The sequence below is a fragment of the Protopterus annectens genome, chromosome 1.part1, assembly GCF_019279795.1.
Source record: "Protopterus annectens isolate FY-2018-M chromosome 1.part1, PAN1.0, whole genome shotgun sequence".
Lineage (NCBI taxonomy): Eukaryota > Metazoa > Chordata > Ceratodontiformes > Protopteridae > Protopterus > Protopterus annectens.
In genome coordinates, this window is record NC_056726.1 from 330,797,416 (window position 1) to 330,820,674 (window position 23,259).

The window sequence follows — 23,259 nt, forward strand, 5'->3', positions numbered from 1 at the left end:
ATATTAGCAGGAAAAAGTGCCTTGCCCAGGTCTCAAAAATGAATGTATTATGGTATTTATTTATACCTGTTAGGTGCACTGGATGTCCATGTTTTTATATTGGAATTGTAAGGTGAAAGTAATAAAAATGGGCAGTATAAATCAAGTGTAAATTTACCATATTAATTACAAGCTTGTAAGTATAGTTTGCAATATAGTTCTCAGATTTTCAGGAAAGTAGTTTAATAGAGTCGATTATATTGACTAGTGGATGATGGGGACGCAGTCCGGTATGATAGATTTTGCCCTTTCCTTCCACAGAAAACCGTATTTGACTTTCTTAGTTCAGGCATGTTGTTTTGGCTGATGCTGATTTTTGGCTGAGTAAGAATATAGTTTTTGCTAATTAGTATTTTGTTTTGAATTAACCCATCTATAAATAAGTACATACTTGATTCAGTACTTCATATAGGATCAGAAATTTGACATTTTTCTGTATCCAGGACCAGTTGTCCCCATTTCTTCAACCCTATTAGCTATACTTTGGTCCTGACTTTGGGCACATGCTTCTTTTATCAGAATCTCAGGTTAAACTTGTAAACTTTTTTATTAAAGGAAATTTTGTTTTGTAGGACTTCATCATGCACTGACATCCAAAATGCAGATGTGTGTGCCAATAATGTGCAGAACAAGAAAAGCCCACTCCCTGTCTTTTAAAATTAGTCTTTTTGTGCAGAATAGAGTCTGTATCCACATGTGATACTTAAGTTAGACCTGTTTTTTCTGTCCAGGACTGCAGGAAATGAGTCACCTACATTTTGTTAGCTTCACACAGTATGTAAGTATGTGTGAGAATTACAAGAGACTCGTCTGAAGCAAAAATAAGCAAAGGAGTATATGAATTTTTGTAATGGTTTATCAAAAAAAGAAAAATTCTCCATGCATGTGTAGGTACATATTTCCAAACCAAAAACGCACTCTGTAAACACCAAAATTACATTTTCTAATGCTTCTTTGTAGGTACACGTACATCTGGCAGTTTTCACCCATATCTCTCAAATGTATATATTTTCTCTGACCATTCAAATCTTAGTCTCCTATTTTTGGTCTGTTCCTCATAAAATTTGTAATTTTCTGGCAATCCTTGAGGAGTGAAGTCAGTAAATAATTTTAGCTGCAGACTTCTTATCCTTTGTAAAATGCGCAACAAAACTTGTTATTCTAGCAATTTTCTAAGTTCATAAAATCAGTTTTTAAAATCTGTCCCTGTTTTGGGTATCCCTCCATTCTTTTGGCTTTGTCCAAATTTATTGCACTAAGAAATTGAGAGGTATGTTTGCACCCCATCAACAGTAAGCATTGTTTTCACTCAGGCATGTTACACAAACGCACAAGTGAATTAGCCAATACCCAACATGTCTGGCTGCAATTTAAAGGAAAATTCTGGGAAAAAAAAACATTTTAGCTTGATTTTCTCTGTTATACTAATGCATTGTGATTATTTAATGTTCCTTATTATATTTTAATTTTTTAAACACAGAAATGATCATCATGAAAACTGACATGCTTCTGTTTTTTAGCTTTGGGCCATATTGTTGTGTCCCTATGATATAACACAACCATATCTCTTAACTGTCCAGATTTCAACAAAATGTCAAGATTTTTGCCTCATACTTGGCCTTCTCCTCATAAAAGTTGTGGTTTTCTAAATCCTGTTATCCTAGCAACTTTCTAAGTTTATACAAGCAATATTTATTTATTTCCATTTTATTTATTTCAGTTTGTTAACTGGGAAAGTCCATTGGGCCAAGGTAGCCCGTTTTCAATAGAGGCCTGAGGAGAAAAGCTCCAGACAGAAAGACAATATACTATGTATTGGTACAGCATATAAGAACAACAGTTTAACATTCAATGTACAGCAAGGCAAGATTTTACGTATCTTGAAATATATGAGCTGAGTCAATAACTTATAAGATATTAGCAAAAACAATACATTTATGTTAATTTAATACACTACATGTATTTAGGGAAAGGAAATTTAGAGATGAATTGAAGCGGTGGCAGAGAATAGAGTAGAATAGAATAGGGATCGATATCAAGAATCAGGTAGGATGGGTGCAGGAGCACTCCCAGAGGGGGTAGAGGTGAGAGTGGAGTAGGGTTTTAAAGGGTGGTAGGTTAGGGTTGGTCCTAATGTAAGGGGGAAGAGAGTTCCATAATCTGGCAAGGGAGAACGATAGTAGAAGTTGCCCTGGTGCGTGTAAAGGCTTGTAAAGTTCTAAGAGGTTCTGATTTGTGGATCTAAGTGTTCTTTGTGACTGGTGACGTTTTAGGGAAGAGGAGAGTGATGGACAGTTAGAAGGTTTGAAAATTAGCGTGTGTGCTGTAGTTAGTTGAATGAAATTTAGGTAGCTTGGGAGTTCCAACCAATTTAGAGCATGTAGGGAGTTGCAGTGGTGAGTAGAGGATTTGGATCCTGTGGCAAACTTTGAAATTTTGTTATAGCATGAGGAAAGTTTAGATTTTAGGGATGATTGGAAGTTAGAGAGTAGCGGAGCTCCATACAAAAGGGAGGGTAGGAGGTAGGTGGTAGATAGGAGTTAACTAGAAGACAGAGAAAGGTAGCGCCTGTGTTGATAAAGCATACCAAGTTTTTGATGAGTCTTTTTAATATTGGTTTGTAGGTGGATGTCTGGTCATCAATAAGGACACCCAGAAGTTTTGTATGGGGAACTATTTCAGTAGTTGTTTTGTTTAGGCTAAGTATAGAGAAGGATGCTTTGTCAGCAGCAGTATGTCTAGAAGGGGTAAAGATCATTATTTTAGATTTGGAGGCATTTAGGGCTAGGTGATTGTCAAGCATCCAGGACTCAGTGGAGGAGAAGGCTTCTTGCGTAAGGTTTATTAGTAAAGGAAGAGTTTTGGCTGAGCAGATGATAGTGGAGTCGTCTGAGTATTGCACCAGTTTAGCATTGGGGATCTTTTGGTGGAAATCATTGATGAAAATGTTAAGTAGTAAAGGACCCAAAATAGAGCCTTGGCGTACACCTGTTGGGGTGTGAAGGGAAAAGGAAATGCAGTAGTTCCATTTTACAGCTTGTTCCCTGGCTGAGAGATAGCTGGAGAACCGTTTGATAGACGAAGAGGAGAGATTAAGATGGGAGAGTTTAGAAAGTAGAAGCACATGAGAGACAGTGTTGAAAGCTTTAGATAAGTCGAGGAGGAACGTAGAAACTATGTTCCCAGAGTCACGAGCAGAGTTAATGATTTCAAGGAAGGAAAGAAGTGCAGTGGTGGTGCTATGTCCTGGTCTTAACCCGTGTTGGGTAGGAGTTAGGAGTTGGTTGTCCAGTAGGTGGGGTTATAGTTGGGGGTGAATACATTTTTCGAGTATCTTAGAGGTAGGGAATAGAATAGCAATAGGGCGAAAGTTGGAGATTGAACAGTTGTACCTCCTTTATGGAGGGGGATGATGAAGGCTTTTTTCCAGAGGTGTGGTACATAGGACTCCTGAATGGAGCAATTGATTAGGATGCTGATTGGAAGGGCTATGACATCAGCAGCTAGTTGGAGAAAGTCAGATGGAATGTCATCTGGGGCATTAGAGCAAGGTTTTAACTTTTGTAGGAGCTTTTTTATAGTGTGGTTAGGAATGGATTTGAGAGTAAAAGGGGAGGACATAGGGTTCATGGATGTTAAGTTTTTGTTATCAGTTAAGTTGGGGGGGATGTTGTTAGGGAAAGAAGAGGTGAGTTTGCCTATGGAGTCACTGAAAAAGGAGTTGGATTGGATAGCTAGGTGGAGGTCTGGTGCGTCTGGGTTAGGGCAAGGGTTCTCTTTTTTCCTGGGGATAATATTGATGAAATACTATTCCAAATTTTTCTGGGGTTGGTTTTATGATTATTTTAAAGTTTAAGGTAGTAGGATTTGCGGTCAGGGGCTATTTGTTTTTTTACTTGATTTTGCAGTTGCTTGTATTTGGCAAGAGAGTTGGGAGTTTTGCATTTTTGGTAGTATTTCCAGATTTTATCTCGGTGATGCATAAGTAGTTTTGTGTCTTTAGTTAGCCAGGGGGCTGTTTTGGATCTGAGTCTTTTGGTTCTACTGGGGGCGAAGTATTTAAACTTTACCCCTATTTTTAGGCCTTTGCCCTCCATTATTTTAGGCTTTGTCTAGATTTATTGCGCCAAGAGGTGGAGAGGTATGAACACAACATATGTGTAATGAATGAATTGGGTTTTCTTCATTTAATTATGGTGTGACAGTTCTGTTAGTGACTGCCTTCACAGAGTCTCTATGGAAGCTATGTTGATGTTTATTTTTCACTGTCTTAACTCTGAATGTTAGGTAGTCTGATCTCACCTTCATTTTTACATATGAGTTCGGAGCCGATCCTCGGCTCTGACTCGGCTGATTTACAAGCTGGAAGACTTTTGGTTGGCTTGTGGCTAAGCAGGTATCCCATGGTGCACCAGTAAATCCCCAGATCTCGTTTGCCGCATCAATGAGTTCGGTTGTGCTTCTCTTGGCTCTGGCTAAGTTTTTCAAAATTCTTATATTCTGTCATATTCAATTCTTTAATAGAACCTTTATTGCATATTTAGTGTTGCTAATATATTAGGCAGTTGTATTGCTTGCCCTTGGTATCCTGTGTGCCAGGTAGTTTTAGGCGCTGTTGCGCATGTTTTGATTATTAGGTAGAGTTTTTGGTGATTTTCCGCTCTTAGTCAACAGGGGCTCCTGTTTTCTTGTCTGTTGTTATTCTGACCTTTTTTGGTCACCATTGGCAGTTTCTGCTATTTTGACATTGTTTTTTATGGCGGGGATCCACTTGTGAATTTACTAGGACTGCAAGAGTACTACCTGTTTTTTCTTAGGAATATAGAAATGTATTGTGTCATTTACGATTTCTCTTGTGTGCATGGACTTTCCTTTCTGGTCTGTTTAAGTTAGAAGACCTAGTTTCACTACAACCGAGCTAGGCCCGTTTTAGTTAGAGGACCTAGTCCTCTTGTAACTCCTTCTTAGGGCTAGTCCCGTTTTAGTTAGAGGACCTAGTCCTCCTCCTTTTTCTCTTTTCTCTTTCCAATCTCTCTGGGTTGTGTGTGTGTGTGTGTGTGTGTGTGTGTGTGTGTGTGTGTGTGTGTGTGTGTGTGTGTGTGTGTGTGTGTGTGTGTGTAATATGTCTAAGGAAAGTAAGGAGCATAAACCCTCGGGGTTCAAAAAGTGCACGAAATGCTCCCAAAAGATGTCCTTAACGGATGGCCACAGTAGCTTGTGACTACTGCCTAGGGGCCATCCACTTACAGGAGTCGTGTTTGTTCTGCCATGCTTTCTGTCCTAGAGTGGTACAGGAGAGAGAGAACAAACTCATACTCAAGGCTCTATTGAAACCATGTTTTGAGGAAGCACTATCCAGTTCTGTAAGCTCCATACCAGTTTCTGTAACAAGTAAGTCTGCAGTGCCCCCCAGGTCAAGATCCCCAACTATGTCTTCCAGGTCTTCCAGGAGCCTTTCAGAAGAAGATGTGGAGAAGGTAGTGCTGAGACTCCTGAAGTTGTCTGCCTTACCAAAATTATTGTTGGCTCCGACCCAGTTGGTTCCAGAGCCACTTGGCCCAGCTTTGCCCTTGTCTGCCATTCCTCCTGTGAGCCATACTGGCCTTTCAGAGCCGGAGTGCTTGGTGCCAACGGAGGAAATGCCGGCTCCAAATCACCTTGTTGCTGCCTTGGAGCCAGGTTCGGGGGCCGAAGCTCTCCTGTCGGCACTGACAGGGAGGGTTGGAATCAATCTTCTTCAGTTCCACGCCTTCCTCTCGGTGCTTCGACCAGGGTGAGCTCGGACCCTGCATCTATCTCGGAGTCGACAGCTCTGGCTCCGGTGCCGACCCGCGTCTCTTCGGAGTGGGGGAGGTCTTCGGAGCCGTTGAGGTTGGTGTTTGAGATGATGAGGAGCGTGCTGTCTCATTCTCCAGCTCCTACCAGTGGCACCAGCACTCTTCCCCCGAGAGCACCCACTTCAGTCTCAGCCCCTACTCTCTCTGGAGACAGCAGAGACCCGCAGCCTCAGGAGCTATCGGCTGGTGGCCCCCACTCTTCCGAGGCTTCCCCGGAATATCCTTCCGAGGAACCTCCCCAGAAGAGGTTATGTAAGAGGAAACATATTGACTCTCAGGATGAGTCTTTTGACATCAGACACTGACCTCGAGGAGTTGGAAGGGTCCCCCAAGTCGTCCTCTGATGATGTCTCCTTTGTGGACATTTTAGAGATCCTTATGTAGAGGTGCGACTGGCCCACTGTTAACCCTTCTGATGAGGAGTCAGTGTACCTGAAGGCTCTCTGGTCTCAACCTTCTGCCTCTTGGGTGTCTCCACCTTTTGACGAACTGATGGATCTAGTTAGTCGAAAGGTGTGGGATACTTCTGACACTGTGGAGCCAGTCCCCAGGAGACCAAATAAGTACTTGTCTGCCCCTCCTGGTAAAGAGTTCTTGTCTAAGGGCGTTCCCCTAGATGCTATGGTGGTGGCGGCGGCCACGAAGAAGGAGTTAGCGGAGACTTCTTCATCTGTTCATCCACCAAACAAGGAGTCTCAACAGATGGACAGATTTGGGAAGCGTATTTTCAGTTCAGCGGCCTTTACCCTTCGATCGCTGTACTATCTCACGCACTTCACGAGGTTGCAGAGAGATCTCCTCAAGGAGTTAGGAGATTCCATACAAGGTGTGTGTACTGAGGGAGTTCCTGACAAGATTTCTACTCAGTTGTCCACCTTAAATTCTGTGGTTAACTTCTCCATGCGACTTACTCTGCGGATGGAGCGAGTAGAGCAGCGGGTTCCAGAGTTGCCTTGAGGCGCCACTCCTGGATGAGCTTATGTAATTTTGCGGAACCTTTCAAGTCTACTTTTACCAATGCCCCATTTGATGGTTCCTCATTGTTTTGTTCCAAGGTGAAGGATACACTCACTCAATGTGAACAAGAAGGAAAGATGCTTTCTGCTGTGGGAGTGCATTTTACTGTCCCTTCCAGACTATACCCCAAGGGTCAAAGGGGCGGTAAAATGTGGTTCAAGAAGTCCCAGAGGGTCTTTCCTGATACACAGGGTGAATCCTCTTTCAGAGGCAGTGGAGGAGGAAATGGCAAACGTCGCCCTAGAGGCAGGGGCAGTCCGCAATACCAACAAGGGCATGATTCCTTTCGAGGACGGCCTTATCAGCGCTCCTGATGTGGAGCCCGACTGCGCTTCTCTGGGGCCTGTCGGGGTCGCATTTCTTTGTACCAAGAAGCCTGGCTAAATATCACCCAAGACAAGTGGGTACAAAGAGTTGTTACCAGAGGCTCTATCATACCCTTTTCCCTATCACCGTTTGTTCCCAAAAGGATCCCAGATGTACCACCCAATCACAGGGATCAGGCAACTGTGGAGATCAACAAGTTGCTGTTAAAAAGAGTCATTCAGCCCGTCCCAGCAGACCAGATAGGATCCAGAACTTACTCCAGGTTCTTTTTAGTTCCAAAACGAACCGGAGATTGAAGGCCAATATTGGACCTCAGCAGATTGAACGAATCAGTGTAGAAGGACAAGTTTCGTATGGTAACACTGAAGTCTGTACTCCTGTTGTTAGGGAAAGACTTTTGGATGTGCTCTCTGGATCTTCAGGACGTCTACTACCACATAAAAATGGACAAGGCATCCAGAAGCCATCTACGCTTCTGGCTGGAAGCCAGCCACTATCAGTTTCGCGCTCTGCCCTTTGGTCTCGCCACAGCCCCCAGGGTGTTCACCAAATGCATGGCAGTAGTGACAGCTCACCTGAGACGTCAGGGATTCCAGGTGTTTCCGTATTTGGACGACTGGCTCCTGACTGCCCCCACCAGGCATCTACTCCTCCAAAACAGGGATGCCACGATTCAACTTTGTGCTCAGTTAGGGATCTACATAAATTGGAAAAAATCTACATTATTTCCCTCTCAGTCTGTGATTTTTATAGGCGCAGAGGTAGACACAGTGAACATGACAGCTCATCTCCCCACCGAAAGGGCACAGAACTTAATCTCCCAAGTTCAACGTTTTCTCCGGTTGTGAAAAGTCAAAGCGAAGTAGGTTCTTCAGCTCCTCGGAACTATGGCTTCCACAATTCTATTGGTACCATTAGCCAGGTTGCACATGAGAATTCTCCATTGGCTTCTGTCTTCCCAATGGTCCTTCCAATCTCTCCCACTGAGTCATCCTATCCTGTTGACGGAATCATGCAAGAAGGACCTTCGTTGGTGGATAGCTCCCAATCAACTGATCACGGGTGCCCCCTTTGTTCCGGCCCAATCCGTTGCCATTGTGACAACGGATGCCTCCCAGATCGGGTGGGGGGGGGCATTATCTTAGCAGGACTGTCCAAGGCACATGGCAAGAACGTGAGGCTCATCTGCATATCAGTGTTCTGGAGATGAGGGCGGTGCTTCTGGCGTTGCAAGCTCTTCAATACCTTCTTCCTCTAGGGACAATTGCGATACAATCAGACATGTTGGTGGTTTGGTATATCAACAAACAGGGCAGTACCAGATCTTACCCACTCTGTCGAGAGGCCATGCGAGTTTGGGAATGGGTGATTTCTTCCCATTGCTTTCTGGTTGCAACACACATTCCAAGGACGACCAACGTGATAGCCGACAAGCTCAGCCGGGCAATCCTAATGCCTCACGAGTGGTCTTTGAAACGAGAAACAGTGGATCAGATTTTCCGGAAATGGGGACAGCCTTGCTACGACCTTTTTGCCAGTCCAGTCAGTACCAAATGCAGCAGCTATTTTTCCCTCATTCCCCTCTGGGGGAGTATCCCAGAGATGCTGTGGCTCACGATTGGCCCATGGGACTTCTGTATGCCTTTCCTCCAATCCCTCTCATTTCCAAAGTGATTCAGAAAGCCAGTCGCCTGGGAAGCAAGTTGATCCTCATTGCTCCTTAATGGCCTTGTCAGGTCTGGTTCCCCTTCCTTGAGCCTCTCCTCCTGGACGATCCTTGGATTCTGGACCCAGCTCCAGATCTATTGACTCACTTGTCGGGTTTGCTACACCCCTCAATCCACACCCTCAAATTGACAGCGTGGCTGCTCCAGTTCCATCCATAGTCAGGCTTCACGATGTATCATCCTCAGTATCACATATTCTTATGTCCTCCCATAAACCTTCAACTAGGAGGCTGTATGGCAGTAAATGGACAAGATTTTCTATTTGGGCACAGAGAATGAATGTAGATCCATACACTGCTTCTATGCCTGTGATTCTGGATTTTCTTTCGGAGCTTATTCAGCAGGGATCTGCTTCTGCCACTATCAGAGTTCAATTGGCGGTGATTTCTCATTTTCACTTAGGTTTTCCAGATACCAATTTAATGTCTCATAAGCTATGCAAGACCTTTTTGAAAGGGGCCACTCTATTGAGACCACCTCTGCAAGAACCAGTGGCTTCTTGGGACTTAAAATTTGTGTTGTCCAAATTGACTTCTCCCCCCTTTGAACCCTCCCACTCATCTTCTCTAAAACTTTTGTCTTGGAAGACCTTGTTTTTGGTAGCTATTACATCAGCTAGACAGGTATCGGAGCTACATGCCTTGTCTATTAAGCCACCATATTTGATTTTTCACAAAGACAGGGTGTCATTACGTACTAATCCCTCCTTTGTCCCCAAAGTTTGTTCTAATGCTACCTTAAACCAATCAATAGAACTCACAGTTTTCTTCCCTAACCACTGTAATGCAGCTGAGTATCGTTTTCATCAGCTAGACGTTCATAGACAACTACATTTTTATCTACAGCGGACTAAGGCTTTCAGGAAATCAGATCAATTATTAATTTCCTTTTCTGTTTCTAGATTGGGCTTACCACTTTCTAAAGTGACACTATCTAACTGGATTTCCAGTTGTATAGCCTTTATCTATAGCTCGGAGGGCAAACCTTTACCCTACAGGATCAAGGCTCATTCTACTAGGTCGTTGTCTACCTCTGCAGCCTTTCAAGACAGGGTACCACTTGATAATATTTGTGCAGCAGCTACGTGGGTTACCCCTCACACTTTTATTACACATTACAAATTGGATTTGGCATCCAGGGGTAGAGCATCCTTTGGGTCCACGGTGCTCAAGAGTATTTTCCAATGAGCCACCCAAGAATAAGGCGCTAGGGACACTGTCCCATATGTAAAAATGAAGGTAAGATTGGACTACCAAACATTAAGAAGTTATGTACTCACCATAACGTTCCATGTTGGTAGTCCATCTCACCCCTTCATTTTTACCAACCCGCCCTCCTGCCCCCATCCTGGAAGATCTGGAAGTAATAATTTGATTGCCCTTGGTTGGAGACTGTTTAGTATTGGTTGTTTTTATGGTTGTTATTCTAGTGAGCAGCAAACAAGATCTGCGGATTGTACTGGTGCACCATGGGATACCTGCTTAGCCACGAGCCAACCAGAAGTCTTTCAGCTTGTAAATCGGCCGAGTCGGAGCTGAGGATCGGCTCCGAACCCATATGTAAAAATGAAGGGTGAGATGGACTACCAACATGGGACGTTATGGTGAGTACATAACTCCTTATTTATGTGTTCTGTAAGCCACTAAAACAACTTTTTTACTTTTTCTTTCAATAAGAATGTGTCCTAAACATTTTCTAAACCCTCATCCACACTCTTGTTTTTGGTGTAAAGGTTTCCAGGCCAGTCTGACAATTGTCACTTCAAAGAAGTAATGAGGCAAATGAAAAATGCCTGTAATATTTCTTATTATCCTCAATTTTTTACAGTAATATTGGTAAAAGCAGCAATTTGTTGGTCAAAAATTGAGAATACTCGCTGGTTTTTAATGTGGCGTGTAGTATAACTGAATCCTGTTTTTAAAAAGATTTCACCAGTATCTTGTTCTTTGGAAAACACGTCACTTCTACTGTTGTTTTTGCTTTGTATCACTTTATAGAGAGTCACTCTCTCAGGTTGTAAAATTGTGTGTGGTGATTAACATTGAGAACTGTGAAAAGTAGCTTATGTACCTTGTGTCATGTAGGCTGAGGAAAAATTCCATTCTGGATAGAGCCTTGAAAGCAAAGGAGTGAGTGTGTGTATGTGGGGGGGGGGGGGGGGTTACTGGGTCCCTATCCTATTTGTTGGGGAGTGCACTTCTAAACAGGTTTACAGCCCTCAATGGGGCAGCTAGGGGTGTCTGCCCTGGCAATACTGGCATACACTAACAGATGTTATTGGTCTTAATAACCTTATGTTTTTGCATGATGAGTGTGGGGACAGGGTGTGGATAGTGCATAAGACAGAAAATCCGTATGACAGCAAGAACGATGCTACACTGGGATGTCTGACTCGGGGATAACTATCGGATTACGTCTGATGTGTCAGGCTGCAATGAGTGCCCAGCATCAAGGAGAGGAACCAGTGGCTGTACTGGGGGCCAAAATGTTTAGAACAAAAACAAAATCAAGTTTGAAACAGTGCACAATATGAATAAGAAAAAACTATGAAGTCTCTGTAACATGGAAATGGAGCTGGAAAAAACTGAAGGGGTCTGAAGAGTTTCTGACTGTGAGCTACATGTAGGTGGCATAATAAAGAGACCAGCCAACTGTGGGATAAAACCAACTACAGTGAAGGGTGGAGCTGTCCTGTAAATGAAGGATGTGGTTCAGTGCTCCTCAGGTGTATTTCATATTTTAAGGGCAGCTTTATGAATCATGAGATGGTACTTTTCTGCGTGCTATTGAATAAACAATGCAGTGATCCATTTGTTCAATTAAATAACTTACTTTTAACAATCTGTTTTTTAAAACTGGTAACATACATATTACAAATGTGTTCTTTTTGCATTTTTAAAGGCTTTTCTCTGACTCATGAGGCAGGAGCTTAATAGACATGCTTTTTTGAATTGAAGCCCAGAACAAAAATAGCAGTGGTAAAAATTTAGGGGTAAGTGTGGGAGTAGAGCTGATGGAAGTGGTCAGATTTTGTCACTGCAGCACACAGTATCTTGTTCTTTTTTGTCTCGTGACATTCACTCAGTTTAGGGTTCCATGACATTTTATTAAAGTAAAACCTTCACCAAATAAAAAATGAATTATTTTATTTAATTAGGGAACGCAGTCCTTTTCCAAGAAATTCATTGTTTACACAATCACAGAGACAACACCATCACATGGACTGTGAAGTTTGTGTACTGCCATAGGTTCATAGGTAAGTACTAGGCTATCGGCCCTAGGGCCAATATAAGCCTAACCAAAAGAGGTTCCCTGGCTTTCGCCATCCAAGAAAATTATTTTCCTGTGCCCCTGTCAAGCAGAGCTACAGAAGTGATCCCCATGGTGAATTTCCTGTTTCCCATCCATTTGTCAAGATTTCTCTTAAAGAGGGCTAATGAGGAGCTGTGCTTGACATGAATGGATAGTCTGTTCCAGAGCATGGGAAGTCCCTGGGACAGGAATCTATCCCTCAAGCATGTTCTGTTTATTGTGGTGACAAGGTTTAAGTCCCTGGAGCATGTGGCCAGGAGAGATTGGGATTTCTTTGTGTAGCATGTCCATCAGATCTGGGTTAGACATGGCTTTGTATGTTAGGCAGAGGTCGCCTCTGAGTAGGCAATATGCGACAGAGTAGAGCTGGAGTTTTTTGAGACGGTCTGTGTATGGCATCTGTTTGAGGGTGGTAATCCTGTGGCCTTTCTAGTTGTTGTAGATGTCTTGCGAAGTACATGCCAAATGGGGCTTTGTACTCTATAATGGGTCTGATGAGGGATGAGTAGAGAGGAACAATGACCTCTCCTTTTCTGGAGGAGAACCCCTTTGTGATGAGGTGTGCCATGTAGAAGGATTTCCTGATTACTGTGGCGACGTGATTATCAAAGGAGAGACTACTGTCCACCTGTGTCCCAAGGACTCTTGTCACACTTTCGGTGTTTAGTAGGCTACCCCTATGTGGTAGTTCATGGTTACAGTGTTTTTCCCAAAGGGGATGACAGTGCACTTCTTGGCATTGAGCTTTAAGCCATGACTTTGACACCAAGCATCTGTCTCAGTGAGGCCTCTTTGTAGAATGTCCACATCCTTAGGAGAATCTATTATGGCTCCTAGTTTGCAGTCATCTCCAAACTTCGTTAGCCAGAGACCAGCTGTATGAGCCTGGACTTCTGAGAAGTAGATACCAAACAGGAGAGGACCCAGGACCGAGCCCTGTGGTACTCCGCTTGTCACTGGTCTGAAGTCTGATTTGGAGTCGGCTACTTTCACTGTGTGGGTTCTGTCAGTGAACCAGTTGGCCACCCATCTTGTGACATAGGGATTTATGCGTAGTCCAGTGAGTTTATCTATAATACCAGAGTGGGGGATGATGTCAAAAGCTTTGGCGAGGTCAAGATAGGCTGTGTGTACCACCTTACCCTCATCTACGGCTTTGGTGACTCAAAGAAGTCAATCAGGTTTAGGAGGCATGATCTACCTTTTACAAACCCAAACTGAGTGGGGTCTAGAGTTTGGAGGTTACCTGTGTCTTTGTTTATAAGCTCCAGGATGATGCCTTCCATCGCCTTGCAGACCATTTAGAAGATCCATAGCTAAAGCATACCATAACTGAGGAGTGCTTGTGCTATGGCCCATGCATTTATTGTCACTTAAAAGTGTTACATGTCCGTGATATTCCATATATGCAGTGACAAAGGCATCCCTCGGTTAGTGTACATTTTGGAAGAATTACAACATACATGAACACTGTATTTTACCTCATTCACTTCAGTGGTGCTCTGGGGGGTTGTACTCTAACATCTAATGGCTGCATCCTGTACTTTATTTCACAAAATCATGTTATGTCCTCATATTTCAAACAAAAGTTCTTATCTCTGGAACCATAGTGGTTTCTAAGGAAATCTAAATGGCAAACTGTTCAGCACAAGCACATCTTTACAGTGGTAGTGTTCATTGGATTGTAGGTCTTAATCTGGATTTTATAAGTAATAACAAAACACAGTAAATATTAATTTTGTAATATTTTGTAAATGACTTATAATATCTCAGTAACCACTCAAGCTATTTTTATATGTGTATATATATATATATATATTTATATATATATATGCAGTTCTGTGCATATTTGGTTGTCGAGATGTTTAATAAATATGAAATTTATGACAATATAAATAATTAGTATATAATTACAACTAATATCTCTTTAGCAGCACTAGACATAAGTCAGTTATTAGTGCAGTTGTGTTAGCCATCATGTAAGCTTTAAAATAAAATCTATCAATAGCTTGTATGCAACATGGTGTTGGAATTATTAATGCAAATATCAGCAGACTTTATTAGATGCCTAAAGGTATCAGTAGGACGTAACTGAAGAAACACCTGGAGGGGTCAATAGGCTGTAATGAGTTAACAGTCCGTTAATAATCAAAATGTAGATTTTGTTTCTTGAGTAGAACAGAGCAGTAGGAACAGAACTGCTATTATATCACTTAGCAGAAGCAAATTTAAACTGTGGTGGGAGCAGAGCTGTTGCTAAATTAAAACAGAAAATATATGGACTCCTCTGTTTTAAAATAATTCAGACGTTATACTGCCCTTCAGTTAGCAAACATGCTTTATGTTTGAATAAAGGAACAGACAATGGCCATGCCCTCTGCAGAACAGTATGTACAGTGTAGAAATATCTGGCTGTGTGTTGCGCTATGATGTAATAAAGATGGACACCACAGCAGAACAACAGCTGCTTAGTTTTCTAAATCACAACACAATGTACCCCAGGTGCGCTGGTATCTATCAGGCTGTGATATAAGTACAGAGGTTGGTCAGGATTACAACCTACCAACCTCAACGGAGCTTGATAGCATTAATCCTTTCTTAATATTTTCTATTTTCCACATGAATGTGTGATAGTGTGTGTGCGTGTGTACATGCGAGTGTGTATATTTTGTGTATGTATGTAATATATATATATATATATATATATATATATATATATATATATATATATATATATACTTTACTATGATGTATCTGTACCTACACTATATAATGCCATCCTATATATTTTGATACTATGTAACCAAAGAATTTATTTTGTTCTATGGCACAAAATGATATTTTAGTTGTGTTTTCTGTAATATGATTGTAACTGTGAATACACTATGTAATGCGGAGCTTTTCTCCCTGGGCCTCCACTGAAAACGGGCTCCATATATTTATATATATATATATATCTATATATATATATATATATATATATATATATATATATATATATATACACACACACACACACACACCAGCGTGTGTGTGTGTGTGTGTATATATATATATATATATATATATATATATATATATATATATATATATATATATATCAAATCATTTTGAATAAATTAGCATCATTCATTGAAGTAATCATATTAGTTGATTTGCAGTCTATATTCCTTCTTGATGGAAGAGGCATTCCTCATTTTCTTGAACCAGTGTTGCAGTCTACTTTATTATAAATATTCTTCTGGTTTGCAAACATTAACTTACAGTCATGTACTCCAAAGCAAATCCCAAAAGTAGCTATGGTTACCATTAGAGTAAATGTGCCATTAAAATGCATCAGCCATGGAATAAAAGCCAAATGTTTCTTAAAGTTAAGAATATGTGAACAGCATCATTACTTAGAGCAGTTCTGCTGCAGGACCGCTTGCGCTACTGCATGAGCAGCTGTACCCTTATTTAGTGATCTTCCTCTAAAAACTGGAAAAAATTTCCGGGGACCATATAAGTGATAGATGAATGCCTTCTGAAACACTGTACCGCAGTGTTGACCCATTTGTGTTCCTTCAGATGTAGATGCTGCGTTTGATTTTTGCAGTTTGAATAGGACATCCTCCACAGACATAAATGAAACAGATCCCCGTGGCAAGACAAATTTTAGGGATGCTGGATAGAGAAGCTTGAACTACCATCCATTCTGATAGCACATCTTCATAGCAGTCCTGAAGCCAGCTCTAAGGTCTCGGCTGAAAAATTCTGTTCAGTGAAGACCCTGGAGCCTTGCATTGCCTTGATCTTCCCTGAATGCCACAATTGCCCTGGCACCTTCTCTTTCACTGCATAATAGAGAAAGTTCACAAGAGGAGGCACCCTGTGACCCTGCTCAATGACAAGATCTGGCTGGAGGATACCCAACCATTCAGATAGGAAAATTGTAACAACTTCAAAGCAGTCTTTTTCCACAGTGAGACATATGTTCTTAGATAAATAGGTCTGCAGTGCATATGTTGTGATGATAACCCCGGAGAAAACACAGTTTTAAAACCTAGCAAAAATTATTTGTTTGGGGAGTAGAGTGGAGCAATAAAATCACCCTGATGCTATAATCACTGACATCACTAGAAGTCCTACTGATTTTAAAGCTTTATATACATGCCAGTTTTTGCAGTCTGCTGTATAGATAAAACTGGATCCTCTGATCTGCACACACAAGTAAATATCTTGTGAAATTTCAGGACTGTGTTTAAAACAGGGATGATGAAAAATGATTGCTGGTCTCAGTGATTTATTTCTATCACTGTATGCCATCTCCTAATGGACTCATTTCAGAAAACAGGTATATTATAGCAATAACCCACGCCTACGTGTGGGTAATGCTGGATTTACCCACGGTTGGTGTGGTTTGGTCACGAGGGCGAAGCCCGAGTGGCCAAACAAAGCCAACCGTGGGTAAATCCAGCATTACCCACACCCAGAAGTGGGTTATTGCTGTTATACAATGACATTATTTAAGAAATAAAATAATTACTTTTCTTAAATAATGACATTGTATAATGCCTCCTTGCTGCCCTTCCGCACCTGTCTGGTATTCTGCGGCAGTTCTGATGTACTGCGCATGCGTATGCCTATGCAGTACATCAGAGCTGTTGGCAAAAGCAACGGAGAAAGCAAGATCTTTGTTGCTTTTTACAAACTGTTTCGCTATGTTAAATGAGTTTAACATAGCGAGACAGCTTTAAAAAGAGCAACGGAGATTCTTCGTTGCTTTTTTTAAAGCTGTCTCGCTATGTTAAACTCGTCAAACATAGCGAGACAGTGTGAAGCAATGGAGATCTTGCGTTCTCCGTTGCTGTAAAAAAAGAGTTATAGTAATGGAAAAAGTCCGGGCGACCGGACCTTTTTCCATTACTATAACTCTGATTTACAACGTGCACGCTGACCAATCAGTGTGCACGTTTTTGAATATTAATGAGGGGGTCGTTGTATAATGACATATAACCTATTCTGCTTAAAAGCTAGGATTTTTTGGAATTCCACTTATGGATTCAGGTAACCTGCTGGTATGTGGATATTAATTCATTGCAGAAATGTATTTTAAAACTACCTAGGACATAAGGCAACTTTTCAGGAGATTGAATGAATAAATGAGTGTACTTGTCTGTTTTTAAATTGTACCTGAATATTTAGGAAATCAATGAGTTTTGTTAAGGCAGTTCTCATTTGTTGATGAAAGGTAGCATTTATGTTACAATTCATTATGTAAATGTTTTGTTCCTAAGGGCTTTATGAGCTATACAGTAAATTTCAGTGAGTTTCTGAAAATACTTGGATCATTAGCTCATAACACATTATCTCCTAACATTCTAGTAGCCTTGTTTCTGATTCTTAATTAAACTAGAGAAGAGATCAGTTTAAAGCATTAATTTAACAGCACATCATCTAAAAGAGGAAATAATTATATCAAAGCCTAAATTGTTTTTTCTTTTATCCTTAGGTATGGAAGACAGAACAAACTCTGGGTCTTGGGGAAATGGAGGACATCCTAGTCCATCCAGGGTATGTATTTTCTTTTCCTAGTTAATAAGCAAATAATTATATACAATTTCATACACATTTTACATACATGTGTGCGCTTGCTCACAGATGCACAGGCACACACGCATGCACACAGATAAAGTCTCACGCACACACACACACACACACACACACACACACACACACACACACACACACACACACACACACACACACACACGAGCTTCTGATTTATGTCATGTAATTGAATGTCAAAAACACTTAAGTGGCAAAATATCGACCTGCAAGCATCGAAATTCATCCCTGGTTTGGCACCTCTGTTCTAAAGGACAGAGGCAGTCTGTAAATGGTTCATCTCTGTCAAGCCAATGTTTACACTTATCAAGGATGCCAGAATATGTCAGAGATTCTGGAAGCATGATTCAGCTTAAAAAGGCCTTGATGATTATTAGCCTAGTACACACCTTTAAACCTATGAATTCGAAAAACACCGAAATCCCAAAAAAAAAAAAAATCAAGAAAATATCTTTTTTGTCTTCCTGCACCCCCTCATTCCACCCACTAATTATTTATTTGCTAACTCCAGTGTTGCACTTCATTGAGGAAAGTGTCAGTTCCCTGATCCCTGCTGTATCATGATCTCACAGGTCTATATTACCAAACTGAAGTTTTAAATAGGCAAATACCACAACACTGACACATAGTGATCGAAGTAGCAAAAGGACGAATGGCGACTTCAGTGAATTTTTTTCCCAGGGGAAAAAATTGCTGGGGCATCATCAGAAATATCCCCTTTTCTCCACTGTACAGTGATCTCGGAGTTGGTATATTTAGTTAGGGGTGGTGTGGGGGCGAAACCCCCCACTTTTGTAGGGTTTGATAGTTTGTCTTGGTTTTGATTGGCTGAGCAATTTTTTTTTCCCTGGGAAAAAAAATCGCTGCAATGGCCATTCGTACTTTTGTTACTTTGATCATTATGTGTCGACATTGTGGTATTCACCTTTTTTAAGCTTTGATTTGGTAATATAGACCCAATCTCACACAACTCGTTTTCCATTGCCTTCTATTGTTCAGTGTTTTTATATTTAGTGTTTAAAGATTGATGTTTTGGTGCTCAGTATTTTTCTTTTTGGTTAAATTACATGAACCCACAAGCTTCTTACCTGTAATGGTGCAGCCAGAAGTGTTTGATGGGTGCAACATGTTTTCTTGCTGCTACCCGAACTCATAACTGCCCTTTGGTCTGTGATATATACACAGAAAATGTGATGAAGCACATGCACTTAAGCACTCATTCTGGAAGGTTCTACTTATGCTCCCCATAGTCAATTTGCCTAGTATTGTTTCTATTTTCCTATGATCTTTCAAAAATAGTCTTGTTAAATCAGCATGATCAAGTACAGTGATGTCAAAACACCGACTGGATTTATTAGAATGAAGATAGCAACAGTAACTACTCAAAAGTACAGAATGGGCTGATCCCACACAACTCACTTGTACTACAAAGGTAATCACCTGGACCGACATCAGTACATAGTCTGCAGAAATGCCTGCCTGAAACAAGTATCAGGAAATGAAAAGAATGTTGTAGGTGACCTCACATTAGTTTAAAAGAGATTTTTACAAATACATGTTAGAAATGGTAAGTATTTATTGTGATGTGAAGACAAATCAATATTATCACAAAATGTAGAAATGGTATAGTGCTATAGTCCATTTCACTCCTTTGGAATTGATCTTTAAGCAAGCTGGCAAAGAGCTTAAGGTTACTATTAGGAAGTTCAAAGCTGCATATGAACTTAAAATAGCCATTGAAACTAAAAATAACTACATATCTTTCTTTGTGTCAGGAAGTTAAGAACTAACATCCAATAATGTTCAGAGCCAGTGCACATTAATACTGCTCACTCTAATCATCATCCTCATCATCAACATCCCCCTTTTCCTGTTTTTTTTTTTTTTTTGTACATGGGGTTGGGGTGTCATGTCACTTGTCGCCATTTCTTCCTATTCAGTTCCACTCCCCTACCTTCTCCAACAGTCATGCTTGACTGCTGCAGGACTTTGTGATGATGTGAGGTATTTCCAGCTATGCCAGGAGAAGTAGGACAGTGGATGTATAACATATGCCAGCATAGCTAGCTAGAGTTTTGTAAAGAATTGTATGTCATTTGTATATCAAGCTGGTTTGTAAACTAATTGCTACCCTGGATAGGTGGAAGTTTTTGAAATAGTTTTATAGCTTCCAGATGCTATAACACATCTTAGCAAAGCTGTATGGATAAAACTGGACACCTCTGATCTGCACACACATGTGTATGATGACACATATGTGCTAGATTCTGGTTCACTTTCTGATAAAGGAGGTAGTGTGGGAACCAGAGTAAAGTGACCAGATGTATGTGATGTCATTCTGTAATCCAGCACTGAAATGATGTTTTAATACTAGATGAGACAGAAGTCTCAGAGCAGTTTGTTTGTGAAACCTGACAAAGAAGAACCACACACCCACTTCATCTTGCCTTGCTCTAGTAAGTGAACTGGGGACAGTAATTCTTTATATCAGTCAGGAAAATATAGTGAGAGTAGTTAAGTATTGTTTTTCTATATAAATGTGAACCTTTCCATCTGTGTCATCTTTAATATTTCCTCTGACTGAAACTCCAGTGTTTATTGGTTATTGTAAATAGATACTTAGTATATTCATGTTCTTTTATTATTTATTATTAAACATATTTAAACTTTTCATTGTGGTTGGTCTTTTAGAGAATATTTTAACCTTTGAGAGTACTTTTATTTATTTGTTGACACTGTGGCCACTCCTGAAATCCTTGCTGTTTGGTCAACATTACCATTGGTATTAACATTAATTTCAATCAGTATAACTGGGTACCCTTATAAGACCCTTAGAGTAGCTGGCTGGTGGCAGTGGAACTACCTTATTGTCTGGGCATAGCTGGTAAATCTGTGCCAGCCTTTCCCACGTATATGCACATGTGAAAGCCAAAGCTCAAAGAGAGTGCGTGTGTCAGCTACTTTGAACAGGGACACTGAGAGCACTGATTTCACAAAGAGGGTGGTGGATGATTTGGCTTGGAATACCCAGCTAAGAACTTAACTCTATAGCTGTATCAGTAGGGAGTCCTATTTGGGGCCTGGAGAGAGAGAGAGGGAAACCCATCCCCAGGATGGGAGTGTGTTCCCTGTTTGCTCTTAAGGGAAATTATGCTTTGTACAGAGAGCTGCATCTGGAAACACTGAGCATATCTATTTTTGTTCCAAGTGAATGTGCCTCACTGGTGTCAGTGGTGAGGACTGAGGCTCCTTAATTACTGGCCCAGAGGAGGGACATCACAGTCTTCTCTCACACAATCCATCCACCTCTTTGCTGGACACCCTTATTTCCTCTTGTCTTCTTCCTGTCTGTCCTAAATTTTCTTCACCAGATCGTCTTCTGGTTTTATGTACATATGCCTGAACCCCCGTAATCTGTTCTTTTTTACCTTTTCTGTAACTAAAGCTACTTTGGCTTCTGATGTTATGTCTTCATTCGTTCGTCTGTCCCATATTGTGCATCCTACCAACTGCCTCAGGCACTTCATCTCCATCACCTCTAGCTTCCTCAGTAATACTGCTCACTCTGACCCAAAGGAAATAGCTAATGTCCAAGCTGTCAAAATTGGATCTGATTTTACTCCACTTACAGTTATAAGTGTTTCACTGGCTCCACATTCCCAGCCGATGTTCATCATGTTTCACTGTTGCAGTCATGACTGTAGGGTTCTCCCCTGCCGGCAGGCAGTCCTCGGTCGGCCAGAATCCCAAAGTCTGGGTCCGGCATCGGCCGCTCAACCATGCTCCCTGACGTCAGAGTGCCAGGAGTACAAAGCTGACAGCCGACGCCATGTTCTCCAGAATTTCTTGCCGTGCGGTGATAGCAGTTCGTAAGTGCCGGTCGGCTGACTCCAGACAATTTTTTTCTGAAAAACTTCAGTCCGAAGACTTTCTTCTCCTCTCAAAGCTAAGTACCCCGTTGGGGAAACTTTTTTCTTGCTCCAGTCCGATGTCAGAAAAAGTTAATAATTGTATTTCATGTGGGAAGCAAATACCTCATAAGGATTTTCATTCTTACTGTATTCCTTGCTTAGGCCCTGACCACGACGTAGCTAGTTGTTGGTTTTGTGCTAGATTCAATCAACGTACAATTAAACGAAGGTACGATTTTGCATTTCATTACTTCGGTAGGCGTTTTAACTACAAAATGTCGTCGGATACGGTTCCGGCTACCGGAGTTCACAAACGACGCAAGGATAAAGACAAGCCTCCGAGGTCCAAATCTGACGATATCGCACAAGTGGAGCCAGCTTCAGGTTCGGCCGTCGTCAGTGAGGTGCTTTTGCAGCCCCTGTCATCGGCCATTTCGGAACCGATGGCCGAAACGGACTCCCACGAGGAGCCAACTAAGCCTTTGAATATTTCTATTGCAGGACCTTCGGACAATGCTCCTTCGGATGGGTCCGGAGCCGCTGTGCAGGTACCGGCTTCCGAAGGGGTTTTCAGGCCTACTCAGCTTCTAATAAAGGCAAATCCAAAGACATAGGCAAAGACTCCTTCCAAATCAAAGACTGCAACACAGGCCTCTTCTGAACCGGCTCCCAAGTCACAGAAACAGTTACTTAAGATGGCAGAGGATTTACTTACTATGATTAGGGGTTCACATCCCCCTCCAGATAAAAGGCCAAGGCAGGAAGTTTATTATGATTCCTCTGATCAGGCTTCTGTTTCTTCAGTTTCTTTTTCTGACCAGGAATATTCTTTCCCTCCTTATGAGGATTCTGATGCTGAGGAATCCATTCCTTCAGCTTCTCCCCCTGAGGATTTCTCTTTTGGGGAAACTTTGCATGAAATGAGGGAACATTTCCACTGGGAAGGACAGGAGTATTCGGAATCTAAGAAAAGACTAAGGGATTTTCTTCTTCTCCCCAACATAGACCCCTGGCTATTCCTCCTGTTTTGGATATTGTGGATGATGCTTTTTCGGAGGCTAACTTAACCCCTGACTCTTTTCCTCCTGCTCCTGTTAAGCCTGATAGATATTACAGGGTTCCTGATTCCCACCGGTTTTTATACTAGAATCCTACTGCTGACCCTGAAACCATTTCTCAGGGTCCTAAGGGAGTTAAGGCCGCTTCTGCCAAAAACCCCATTCCCACTGAGAAGGATTCTAGATCTTTAGAAAGATGGGGCAAAAAAGTGTACACTTCTGCTACTTTATCCATTAGGGCTTTAAACTGTCAGTTTCATATGCTGAAATACCAGCAATTTCTCTTGTCTGTTTTAAAACAAAAGCTTACTTCCATTTCTGCCTGTGCAGATGATAAGGAATTACATGACTTAATGCATGCCACTGAACAAGTTGGGAAGCATGGTTTACACTGTGGATTTGATGCCTTGGAGGCTTCTTGTAG

The 23,259-nt window shown here is 41.5% G+C and overlaps 1 protein-coding gene across 10 annotated transcripts in view; it reads left to right on the forward strand.

The window, feature by feature from the left end:
* The window catches only part of TCF4 (transcription factor 4), a 2,211,973-nt gene that overhangs the window by 543,853 nt on the left and 1,644,861 nt on the right, over window positions 1-23,259 (forward strand). For all 10 annotated transcript variants that reach the window (XM_044074967.1, XM_044074939.1, XM_044074975.1 and 7 more), the window contains one exon: window positions 17,751-17,812. In XM_044074967.1, the coding sequence (XP_043930902.1) occupies window positions 17,751-17,812 (62 nt within the window). The remainder of the gene's footprint in view (window positions 1-17,750; window positions 17,813-23,259) is intronic.